Source organism: Heteronotia binoei, chromosome 17 (assembly GCF_032191835.1).
Source record: "Heteronotia binoei isolate CCM8104 ecotype False Entrance Well chromosome 17, APGP_CSIRO_Hbin_v1, whole genome shotgun sequence".
Taxonomy (NCBI): Eukaryota; Metazoa; Chordata; class Lepidosauria; order Squamata; family Gekkonidae; genus Heteronotia; species Heteronotia binoei.
In genome coordinates, this window is record NC_083239.1 from 52257058 (window position 1) to 52270012 (window position 12955).

Below are 12955 nucleotides of genomic sequence, written 5' to 3' on the forward strand. Positions count from 1 at the left end.
TTTCACGCCTACTTGCCTGGACCCTTTTGAGGTGGAGATGCCGGGGATTGAACCTGGGGCCTTCTGCTTCCCAAGCAGATGCTCTCCCACTGAGCCACAGTTCTCTCCACCCCATGCATAATTTTATAAACCATTCTCAGGTGTCCCCCTCCTCTCAATCCAGGCCCAGAAACAAACATCTTCTAGCTGTAAAATACCCCCCCACCAGCCACCTCCACTGCCTGAAGCCCCCCAATATCCTTTTTAGCAAGTCTCCTGCTCCCCCCCCCCCCCCGTTAATCTTTTTCCCTCATTTCTTCACAGACAAATGATACAAAAATAGGACTGGTTTTTTTTTCCTCAGAGTACCGGAGGCAGCTTGAAAGTGAGATTATTTTTAACATTTTCCATGCCGATGCTGCTTTTTGTGGGTTTTTTGTGGCGTGCTTCACACATCCCACTTTCTCCTTGGGCAAGCGGGTTTTTGCAGCGCTTCAAAATCTGCTCGACTGCAGGCAACGGTGGGACAAGAGAAATTGGTCCAAAAAAGCCAGCTTCCGACTCCCATCAAAACGATTTCCTGCTTCCAGTCTTCCTGACCCGGATGCAGTTAACACTGCCAGGGGTCAAGGGGCCACATGATGCTGCACATTTCCTTGTTGTTGTTCAGTCGCACAGTCGGTCCAACTCTTTGCGACCCCATGAACAAAGTCACGCCAGGCCCGCCTGTCTTCCACCATCCTCCGAAGTCTGCTCAAATTCGTGTTTGTTACATCAGTAACGCTGTCCAGCCATCTCCTCTTTTGCCTTCTCTCTTTCCCAGCATCAGGGTCTTCTCCAAGGAGTGCTCCCTTCTCATTTGGTGGCCAAAGTATTGGAGCGTCAGCTTCAGCATCTGACCTTCCAGGGAACAGTCTGGGTTGATTTCCCTTAGGACTGATTGATTGGATCTTCTTGCAGTCCAAGGGACTCTCAAGAGTCTTCTCCAGCACCACAGCTCGAAAGCATCTATTCTTCTGCGCTTGGCCTTCCTTATGGTCCAGCTCTCACAGCCATACATTACTACTGGGAAAACCATCGCTTTGCCCAGATTCGCCATAGCTGTCCTCCAAAGGAACAAGTGTCTTTTAATTTCATGGCTACAGTCACCATCTGCAGTGATCTTGGATCCCAGAAATGTGAAGTCTGTCACTACTTCCATGTCTTCCCCTTCTATTTGCCAAGGCGTGATGGGGCCGGAGGCCGTGATCTTAGTTTTTACGATGTTGAGTTTCAAGCCTACTTTTGTGCTTTCCTCTTTCACCCTCAACAAGAGCATTTACAGGAGGAGAAAGGAGTCCTTTAACATCTTAATGTATTTTGTTTAATTTCAGACCTTGTCTGTATGGGGACCTGTGACACGAACTCTCCAAGGAAACTCAAGATGGCAACAGTCACTCGAATTGATAAAGAAATCAAAGGTATACTGCTTTTGTATATGGAAGTTCAAGTCTCAGCTAATCACTGCTAGCAACCTAATTAAATCAAAAGAGTTTCCGGCTCAACATTAGGAAGAACTTCCTGAAAGAGCAGCTCCTCAGTGGAACAGGCTTCCTCCTTGGGAGGTGGTGGGCTCTCCTTCCTTGGGAGCTTTTTAAAGAAGCTAGATGGCGATCTGACAGCAATGCGGATTCTGTGAATTTAGGGGGCGGTATATGTGAGCTTCCTGCATTGGGCAGAGGGTTGGACTAGATGACCCTGGAGGCCCCTTCCAACTCTTATGATTCTAACCTAGACCTCTCCCTCCTCAGACTCATTTGTTTTAAAACCATTTAGGCTACAGAGCACCATGGTGCAGAGTGGTAAAGCTGCAGTAATGCAGTCCAAGCTCTTCTCACGACCTGAGTTCAATCCCAGCAGAAGCTGGGTTCAGGTAGCCGGCTCCAGGTTGACTCAGCCTTCCATCCTTCCGAGGTTGGTCAAATGAGCCCCCAGCTTGCTGGGAAGGCGGGGGAGAGAGAATGTAGATGACTGGGGAAGGCAATGGCAAACCACCCCGTAAAAAAGTCTGCTGTGAAAACGTCGTGATGCGACATCACCCCAGTCGGAAACGACTGGTGTTTGCACAGGGGACTACTTTTACCTCTAAAGCTATTTACCTGTACCTGGCCATGGCTGTCAAGACACGGCACTCTGCCAAAGTGCAACCACCTGTTGGTTCCACCAGGTGACCCCCTAGGTCAGAGAGAGAAACTTCATTCCCTTTCCACCCTCCCACACGGTTTTGGTTGCAGATACAGGGCAGTTTTCAAGACAGCCAAAAATGCTCCGAGAGAGAGAGCGCCGTTTCCCACTGGGTGTTTGCTCATTGCTTCTGTCCTACCCTGGCCGAGTGGGATTTCGAAATCGCACAGGAACCAGCTCGCCAGAAGTGAAAGTGGAATGAATACACAAAGGCCAATAAAGCAGAAATTCCTCTTTCAACCCAGCTCTCTCAGCAGCGGTCGTCGGTTTCCTACCTCTATTTTTCATCCCTCGCCGTCTTTTCCCCCCTAAGCACTGAAACACATGATCCCGTGCCATCTCAGCTCTCAGTTCCTAGGAGCGAACATTGGTTTCCCCAACACTTGACAGCCTGCCCCCGTTTGCTACTGGACAGGTGGTGGCAAAATCCACCCACCCACCCCCTCCACTCCATCTCCATGGGAAGTGGAAATGCTGTTTTCCCTGCACGCCTCCAAATGCTGCCTACGGGCTGTCAGTTATGCAAAGACTTGTTTGGAAGCAGGTTCTCGCTGAAATTTCTTGTTTTCTAGAGCAAGGGTGTCAAACATGTGGCCCGGGAGCTGAATTAGGCCCCCCGAGCAACTGGCTGTCATCTGCTTCCTTCTCCCTCTCTCTTGCTTCCTTCAGCATCACAGCTTGCTTTGCCAGGCTTGCTCAGTTGCACAGGAGCTACAGAGCAAAACCTCCATTTTCTCCATTGGCTGAGGCTCCTCCCTTGGGGAGGAGGGGGGGGGGGAGACAGAGCTTGGTTTGCCAGGCTCTCTCAATTACACAACAGAGCTACTGAGCCAAGACTCTCTTCCTTCCCCCTAGGGCAGGGGTGGCCAATGGTAGCTCTCCAGATGTTTTTTGCCTACAACTCTAATCAGCCCCAGCCATTGGCCAATCGGTGGAGGACACCATGACCAGCTGACTTTCGTAGGGCATGCAAGAGACCGCTGTTTTGGGAAGCCTTCTTGGGAGGTGAATGAAAGGCTCGGCCTGCTGAGAGGACTGCGGGGGGGAAACGGCAGCTTGGAACTGAAGGAACATCTTATTCAACGGTTACACAACTCTCCTTGCGATCCGGCACTGCTAAGACTCCTCAGAGAAAGGGAAGGTGCAAGTACATAAATAAAGCAAGCGAGCACGCCTCTCCGATTCTATGGAGAGACAGCGATTCTGCATGCGTGATGAAAGATTTCCACCCTGTGTTTCTGGTTCCTTCTCTCCCTTGCGAAACGACGGTTGGGACTGAGCACTATCTAGGTATTTATCTAAACATTTTTAGCCCATCCTTCTTCTAAGGATCAGTGGAGGAGGGGGGGGTCATACACTGTTCTTCAGTCTTCATCTCATCCTCAAATAAGCCAAGCTAAAGAGGGCCAAGAGGCCAAATGAACCTGGACACTTGTCATCTTGGGCCGGTCTGCCTTTTTCAGTCTCACTTACTGTGGCTCTTTCACATATACTGTGTGGCTCTCAAAACCCCCACCGCCCCATCGGCCAGCTTGGAGAATACATTTAAAATGAAAGTTGCTTGCTTTCTACCTCGTCCTCTCCCGTCTATTTCCCTGCCTGCCTGCCTTCCTCCCTGCCTTGCGGCTCTCAAACATCTGATGTTTATTCTCTGTGGCTCTTGTGTTAAGCAAGTTTGGCCAGCCCTGCCTTATAGGGTTGTTGTAAGGATAAAACAGGGACAGAGAACTAATATACATTGTCCTGAGCTCCTTAAGAGGCGGGCAGGGTTTTAAAAATTATTATCCAACCTAGAAACAGCACCCCAAAGCGATAATTATCTCAGCAGAGGATGAGTTGGGGCAGAAATTTTTACATTGAGAATGGGAGGGGTTATAAGAGGGTGCCCATTTCTGCCCGTGAAAACGGGTATGAGAGAAATTACAGTTTACCTCTTCTTCCAGGAGCCCACACTACAGAATAAAATTGTGTCAGATTAGACATGTGGAATGAGTATGGGAAAGACTGTGCCGCCTTCAACAGCCCTATGGCAAAGAAGTTAAGGGGCAGCAGGGTTTTTTCCCCTCTGGAGGAAGGCGGTGGGACAGAGTTGAACCTCTTTGTGGAAACAAGCATCTCAAAAAATGCTTAAAAGTTCATAAGGGGCACCTGTATTTCGCCGTCATTTCCCTCTTCAGAGTTCCAGAGCCTCTTTTAAAGAAAAGAAGAAAAAAGCACTAAGGGTCAGATGAAGAATCAGACGCAGGTTCAGGTCTCCACTCTGCCACCGAGTTCACAGGGTCCCCTTGGGGGAACGCCCTTCTCCCAGCCTGGCCTTCCTCATCAGGTTGTTGTGAAGACAGAACAATAAGAGGAGAGAACCCTGTTGCCCGAGCTCCTTGGGAAAAGGAGCCAGAAACCACACCACCTCTGCCAGTGTGCATGTGTGCCTATATATTTGGAAGAGAAAGGAACTAGCCACACAGAGGGGAGGGGAATGGAGAGACATTGCTCACCTAATCTGTCAGCAGTGTTCCCTCTTAAGCTGAGTTAGCCTGAGCTAGCTCACAGATTTTTAGCCTCCCGCTCACAGATTTTTGTCTTAGCTCAGGAAATACGGCCCCAGAGCAGACTCATCGATGCAGTAACTCACAACTTTCATGCCAGTAGCTCACAAAGTAGAATTTTTGCTCACAAGATTCTGCAGCTTAGAGGGAACAATGCCTGCAAGTAAGTGGAAGAGCCCCCCCTCCCCAATTTATGGGGAAAAACACAACAGCCTTTATTTGGGGAAGGCCACAGCTAAGGTTGCCAACAGAGCTTTGGGAAATTCCTGGAGATTTGGCGTTAGAGCCTTGAGAGGGCAGTTTGAGTGGTACAACGTCATCGAGCCCCCCCCCTCCATTTTTCTTCAGGGGAACTGACCTCTGCAGTCTGGAGGTCATTCATAATGATGGGAGATCTCCAGACGCCACCTGGAGCCCAGCGAGCACGCCCCCCCCCAAATAAACGAGACCTGCCTGCCTGGAGAGTAAAGGGGGTGCCCCACTCAGCCTCACCCTCCATGGTGGTGGGAAATGGAATGGGGGGTAAGGTTGCCAGGTGCAATTCAGGAAATATCTGGGGATTTTGGGGGTGGAGCCAGGAGCAAGGGTGTGATAAGCATAACTGAACTCCAAAGGGAATTCTGAACATCACATTTAAAGGGACCACACACCTCTTAAATGCCTTCCCTCCACTGGCAGTAATGAAGGATAGGGGCACCTTCTTTGGGGGCTCACAGAATTGGACCCCTTGGTCCAATCGTTTTGAAATTTGGAGAGCATTCTGGGGAGAGGTCCTGGATGCTATACCACAAATTTGGTGCCTCTACCTCAAAAAACAGACCCCCCCAATCAATTCTGGATTAAACCCTATGGGAATCAGTCTCCATAGGAAATAATGGACTGCCCAGCAGACATTTCCCCTCCCCCCTGCTTTCTGATGACCCTGAAGCGGGAGGAGGGCCTCCAAACCGGGGGATCCCCTGCCCCCATCTGGGGATTGGCAACCCCCACCATTTCCCTGCCAAGATGGCGACGGGAGGAAGGAGAAGAGAGCACCCCCTTCCCGGGGTAAGGTTGCCAAGTCCAATTCAAGAAATATCTAGGGACTTTGGGGGTGGAGCCAGGAGACCTTGGGGGTGGAGCCAGAAGCAAAGTTGTGACAAGCACCATTGAACTCCAAAGGGAGTTCTGGCCATCACGTTTAAAGGGGCCGCACACCTTTTACATGCCTTCGTTCCACTGGAAATAATGAAGGATAGGGGCATCTTCTTTGGGGGCTCATAGCATTGGACCCCCTGGTCCAATCCTTTTGAAACATGGAGGGTGCTTTGAGGAGAGGCTTTGGATGCTATGCTGAAAATTTGATGTTTCTATCTAAAAAAACCCAGCCCCCCCCCCAATACCCATAGACGAATTCTGCATTACGGGAATCAGTCTCTATAGAGAATCATGGAGTTCCCAGCAGCCATTCCCCCTCTTTCTCATGACCCTGAAGCGGGGGGTGGGCCTCCAAACCAGGGCATCCCCCGCCCCCACCTGGGGATTGGCAACCCCCACCTTTTCCCTGCCAAGATGGCGGCGGGAGGCGGAAGAAGAGAGCACCCCCTTCCCGGGGTAAGGTTGCCAAGTCCAATTCAAGAAATATCTAGGGACTTTGGGGGTGGAGCCAAAGGTAAGGTTGCCAAGTCCAATTCAAGAAATATCTAGGGACTTTGCGGGTGGAGCCAGGAGACCTTGGGGGTGGAGCCAGAGGCAAGGTTGTGACAAGCACCATTGAACCCCAAAAGGAATTTCTGGCCATCACACTTAAAGGGACCGCACACCTTTTACATGCCTTCCTTCCACTGGAAATAATGAAGGACAGGGGCACCTTCTTTGGGGGCTCATAGCATTGGACCCCCTGGTTCAATCATTTTGAAACTTGGAGGGTGCTTTGAGGAGAGGCTTCGGGTGCTATGCTGAAAATTTGACGCTTCCACCTAAAAAAAACAGCCCCGCCCCCCCAATACCCCAATAGACGAATTCTGCATTACGGGAATCAGCCTCTATAGAGAATCATGGAGTTCCCAGCAAACATTCCCCCTCTTTCTGATGACCCTGAAGCGGGGGGAGGGCCTCCAAACCAGGGGATCCCCCGCCCCCACCTGGGGATTGGCAACCCCCACCGTTTCCCTGCCAAGATGGCGGCGGGAGGCGGAAGAAGAGAACACCCCCTTCCCGGGGTAAGGTTGCCAGGTCCAATTCAAGAAATATCTAGGGAATTTGGGGGTGGAGCCAGGAGACATTGGGGGTGGAGCCAGGAGCAAGCACCCTTGAACTCCAAAAGGAATTTCTAGCCATCACACTTAAAGGGACCACACACCTTTTACATGCCTTCCTTCCACTGGAAATAATGAAGGATAGGGGCACCTTCTTTGGGGGCACATAGCATTGGACCCCCTGGTTCAATCATTTTGAAACTTGGAGGGTGCTTTGAGGAGAGGCTTCGGGTGCTATGCTGAAAATTTGACGCTTCCACCTAAAAAAACCAGCCCCCCCCCCCCCCCCAATACCCCAATAGACGAATTCTGCATTACGGGAATCAGTCTCTATAGAGAATCATGAAGTTCCCAGCAGCCATTCCCCCTCTTTCTCATGACCCTGAAGCGGGGGGCGGGCCTCCAACCCAGGGGATCCCCCGCCCCCACCTGGGGATTGGCAACCCCCACCTTTTCCCTGCCAAGATGGCGGTGGGAGGCGGAAGAAGAGAGCACCCCCTTCCCGGGGTAAGGTTGCCAAGTCCAATTCAAGAAATATCTAGGGACTTTGGGGGTGGAGCCAGGAGACCTTGGGGGTGGAGCCAGAAGCAAGGTTGTGACAAGCACCATTGAACCCCAAAAGGAATTTCTGGCCATCACACTTAAAGGGACCGCACACCCTTTACATGCCTTCCTTCCACTGGAAATAATGAAGGATAGGGGCACCTTCTTTGGGGGCTCATAGCATTGGACCCCCCTGCCCAATCCTTTTGAAACTTGGAGGGAGCTTTGAGGAGAGGCTTCGGGTGCTATGCTGAAAATTCGACGCTTCCACCTAAAAAAACCAGCCCCCCCCCCCCAATACCCCAATAGACGAATTCTGCATTACGGGAATCAGTCTCTATAGAGAATCATGAAGTTCCCAGCAGCCATTCCCCCTCTTTCTCATGACCCTGAAGCGGGGGGCGGGCCTCCAACCCAGGGGATCCCCCGCCCCCACCTGGGGATTGGCAACCCCCACCTTTTCCCTGCCAAGATGGCGGTGGGAGGCGGAAGAAGAGAGCACCCCCTTCCCGGGGTAAGGTTGCCAAGTCCAATTCAAGAAATATCTAGGGACTTTGGGGGTGGAGCCAGGAGACCTTGGGGGTGGAGCCAGAAGCAAGGTTGTGACAAGCACCATTGAACTCCAAAAGGAATTTCTGGCCATCACACTTAAAGGGACCGCACACCTTTTACATGCCTTCCTTCCACTGGAAATAATGAAGGATAGGGGCACCTTCTTTGGGGGCTCATAGCATTGGACCCCCCTGCCCAAACCTTTTGAAACTTGGAGGGAGCTTTGAGGAGAGGCTTCGGGTGCTATGCTGAAAATTTGACGCTTCCACCTAAAAAAACCAGCCCCGCCCCCCCAATACCCCAATAGACGAATTCTGCATTACGGGAATCAGCCTCTATAGAGAATGATGGAGTTCCCAGCAGCCATTCCCCCTCTTTCTGATGACCCTGAAGCGGGGGGCGGGCCTCCAACCCAGGCGATCCCCCGCCCCCACCTGGGGATTGGCAACCCCACCGTTTCCCTGCCAAGATGGCGGCGGGAGGCGGAAGAAGAGAGCACCCCCTTCCCCACCTGGAGCTCGGCCTTCTCGGCCTCCCAGCGGCTCTTCTCGGCCTCGAAGCGGGCCCACTCGTGCTGGATGAAGTGCAGGATGCCCGGCAGGCTGAGCTCCCCGCGGCCCGGGGGCGGCTGCTGCGGCTGCTGCGGGGGCTGAGGCGGCTGCTCCCCCGGGGCCGAGGCCTGCCCGGCCCGCGCCGCCACCACCACCGCCCGCTCGGCCTCCATCAGCGACCCGGAGAGCAGCGGCGGAGGCGGCGGCGGAGGCTGCTGCTGCTGCTGCTGCCACATCGCGAAGGGGACGGCGGGCGGAGAAGGGGCGGCCGAGGGGAACTTCCTGCCAAATAAGGAGCCGGCCCGGAAGTGCGGCCTAGTCGGGCGGCGGCGAGCGGGGCCTAGCCGTGGAGGGCAGGAGGCGGGGTTGCCGTGGCGACGCGAGGTGAGGGGGGGCCCCCGCCGCGGCGGGATTGGGCGGCAGGCGGGGGTTGCCGTGGCGACGGGCGCCGCCCCTCCCTCTCCCGCGCGGAGGGTTCGGGGAGCGGAGCCCGGGCGGTCTCCATGGCGACGGGGCCTAGCGAGGCGCTGGGGCGGCCCCGCCTCTGCAGCTAACCGCCCCCGCCTATAGAGGCTCCTAAAGAGCAGGGGCGGCCAAACTTGCTTAAGGTAAGAGCCACACAGAAGAAATGGCAGGTGTTTGAGTGCCACCAGGGAGGGAGGGTGGGTTGCCAATCCCCAGGTGGGGGCAGGGGATCTCCCGGTTTGGAGGCCCTGCCCCCGCTTCAGGGTCATCAGAAAGCGGGAGGAGATGTCTGCTGGGCACTCCATTACTCCCTATGGAGACTTATTCTCATAGGGCATAATGGAGAATTGATCTGCGGGTATCTGGGGCTCTGGTGAGGGCTGTTTTTTTGAGGTAGAGGCACCAAATATTCAGCAAAGCATCCAGTGCCTCTCCCCAAATTACCCCCCCAAGTTTCAAAAAGATTGGAGCAGGGGGTCCAATTCTATGACCCACCAAAGAAGGTGCCCCTCTCCTTCATTATTTCCAATGAAGGGAAAACATTTTAAAAGGTGTGCCGTCCCTTTAAATGTGATGGCCAGAACGCCCTTTGGAGTTCAATTGTGCTTGCCACACCCTTGCTATTGGCTCCACCCCCAATGTCTCCTGGCTCCGCCCCCAAAGTCCCCAGATATTTCTTGAATTGCACTTGGCAACCCTACGCACAGAGGGTTCGGGAAGCAGGGTCGGCCTTCATGGCGACGGGGCCCAACAAGGCGGTGGGGTGGCCCCTTCAGCTAACTGCCTCCGCCAATACACGCTTGCCAGGGGTGTCTCCCCTCCCAAAAAAAATACCCTCCCAGTATCTTCACAACAACCCTGTGAGGTAGGTGAGGCTGAGAAGGACACTGGCCCAAGGTCACCGCAGCCAGCTTTTGAGCTGAGAGAAGACCTGAACCAGCTCCCAGCTTCCAACCTTCAGGTCACTGTTGGCTCTCAAAGGAAAGGTCCCCTGTGCAAGCACTAGTCGTTTCTGACTCTGCGGTGACGTTGCTTTCACGTTTTCACAGCAGGCATTTTACGGGGTGGTTTGCCATTGCCTTCCCCAGTCATCTACACTTTCCCTCCAGCAAGCTGGGGACTCATTTTACCGACCTCAGAAGGATGGAAGGCTGAGTCAACCTCAAGCCAGCTACCTGAAAACCCAGCTTCCACTGGGGATCAAACTCAGGTCGTGAGCAGAGCTTAGGACTGCAGTACTGCAGCTTTAACACTCTGCGCCACGGGGCTCGTCCTGTTGGCTCTCAAAGGCACACCCAATTGGACACTGCCATATAGGTTAGTCAGCTCCAGATTAGGAAGAAGAAGATGACTGCAGATTTATACCCCACCCTTCTCTCTGAATCAGAGTCTCAGAGTGGCTTACAATCTCCTTTAACTTCTCCCCCCACAACAGATACCCTCTGAGGTGGGTGAGGCTGAGAGGGCTCTCACAGCAGCTGCCCTTTCAAGGACAGCTCTGCGAGAGCTGTGGCTGACCCAAGGACATTCCAGCATCTGCAAGTGGAGGAGTGGGGAATCCAACCCGGTTCTCCCAGATGAGAGAGCTCTGGCTGACCCAAGGCCATTCCAGCAGCTGCAAGTGGAGGAGTGGGGAATCAAACCCGGTTCTCCCAGATGAGAGAGCTCTGGCTGACCCAAGGCCATTCCAGCAACTGCAAGTGGAGGAGTGGGGAATCCAACCCGGTTCTCCCAGATAAGAGAGCTCTGGCTGACCCAAAGCCATTCCAGCAGCTGCAAGTCAAGGAGTGGGGAATCAAACCCGGTTCTCCCAGATAAGAGAGCTCTGGCTGACCCAAGGCCATTCCAGCGGGTGCAAGTGGAGGAGTGGGGAATCAAACCCGGTTCTCCCAGATAAGAGAGCTCTGGCTGACCCAAGGCCATTCCAGCGGGTGCAAGTGGAGGAGTGGGGAATCCAACCCGGTTCTCCCAGATAAGAGAGCTCTGGCTGACCCAAAGCCATTCCAGCAGCTGCAAGTCGAGGAGTGGGGAATCAAACCCGGTTCTCCCAGATAAGAGAGCTCTGGCTGACCCAAGGCCATTCCAGCGGGTGCAAGTGGAGGAGTGGGGAATCAAACCCGGTTTTCCCAGATAAGAGTCCGCGCACTTCACCACTACACCAAAATTCCTGCAGGTTTTTTTTTTGGGGGGGGGGGTGAGCAGATAGAGAGGGGAGGGACCTTAGGCGAGATATAATGCCATAAAAGTAACCATTTTCTCCATGGAAACTGATCTTGCTCGTTGACAGATCAACTGGCATAGCGGGACATATCCAGGTGCTACCATATACTGGGCCAGCGTTGTGCTGTCGAGGTAATCCACAAGTGACGTTTCCCACATGGGCAAAGACGCAAACTATTGCTGTATGTGGCCGACAACTTGGTAGTGCAGGCACAGATACGCAACCACAAAAGGCCTGCTGGCTAGGACCTGGAGCCATAGCAAAAATCAGAAGGGGAAGGGTTTTAGACAGATGGGGCTCGGCCCCAAATTGTGGATGGAGCAGCTGCTGGGGTTTGTCTGAAGTGAGCCTTCTCTGCTCCGGCACCTTTTTCCTGGAACGTGCAAAGACATTACAACAAAGAGAACAGGGCTGAGCGTGCACACAGAGGTGTGAGGTAGAAAGCTTGTTTTGCATGCAGGACTTTACATGTTCCATCCTCAGCAGCACCTGCCGTTAAAGTAGCCTTCCCAAGCCTCCCGCCCTGGCGGGAGAATACTGGATTTTCAGCCTCTTTTCCCGCTTTCCATAACTCTGGAAGCGGGGGGAGGAGGGGGGAATGGCGCCAAGGAGCATTTGCGTCGTCCGGGGAGGAGGTGCTGAGCCTGGCAAGGGAAATCTTGAGAAGGGAGGCTGGCTCGCCAGCGAGCGGGTGGAGGTGGCTGCCGAACGCAGGCGGGTCTTGACGGACTCCAATGCCCGATGCTTCTCCTCCTCCCTTCCCTTCCCACCCAGCCCCATTGCAGCAGCCGTTCTTCCTTTTCGCAAGCTGCTTCCCGCGCCCAGTCAGCTGGCTGGGGGGGGGGGAGGAGAGAAGCCCCGCCTGCAAAGGACCATGTGCCTTTGCACCTCCGGAGGCTTGATTGCAAGGCTCCACTTTGGGATGGTGTGACTGCTGCTGTAAAGAAGCTGGCAGCAACTCGTGAGTAGAAAGGCCAGTCCCTCGCTTCAGTTGCCAGAAAGGGGGGGGGGGGAGGGAGGAGGAGAGGGAAACGTCTTCATTATTCCCTATGTGGAGATCAATTCTCATAGGGTATAATGGGGAATTAATCTGGAGGTTTTGGGGGCTCTGGGGGAGCTGTTTTTTGAGGTAGAGGCACCAAATTTTCAATATAGTATCTAGTGCCTCTCCCCAAAGTACCCTCCAAGTTTCAAAACGATTGGACCAGGGGGTCCAATTCTATGAGCCCCAAAAGAAGGTGCCCCTATTCTTTGTTATTTCCTTTAGAAGGAAGACATTTTAAAAAGTGTGCTGTCCCTTTAAATGTGATGGCCAGAACTCTCTTGGAGTTCAATTATGCTTGTCACACCCTTGTTCTTGGCTCCGCCCCAATGTCTCCTGGCTCCACCCCCAAAGTCTCCTGGCTCCTCCCCCAAAGTCCCCAGATATTTCTTGAATTGGACTTGGCAACCCTACGTTAAAGGATCTTCTGTGAAGGACTTTTCTCTGCCTGGGCCATTTCCTTGGAGAAGAGACAGTACGATCGTGCTTAATTGTACCCTCCCTTTCTCCCGAAGAGCCCCGTGGCGCAGAGTGTTAAAGCTGCAGTGCTGCAGTCCTAAGCTCTGCTCACGACCTGAGTTTGATCCCCGGCGGTA

At 53.5% G+C, this 12955-nt stretch overlaps 1 protein-coding gene across 1 annotated transcript in view; it reads right to left on the minus strand.

The window, feature by feature from the left end:
- LOC132585896 (striatin-4-like) overlaps window positions 1–8867 on the minus strand; it is a 45577-nt gene extending 36710 nt beyond the window's left edge. The window contains exon 1 of the mRNA XM_060257773.1: window positions 8592–8867. Within this exon, the coding sequence (XP_060113756.1) occupies window positions 8592–8867 (276 nt within the window). The remainder of the gene's footprint in view (window positions 1–8591) is intronic.
- Between the last annotated feature and the right edge of the window lie 4088 nt (window positions 8868–12955).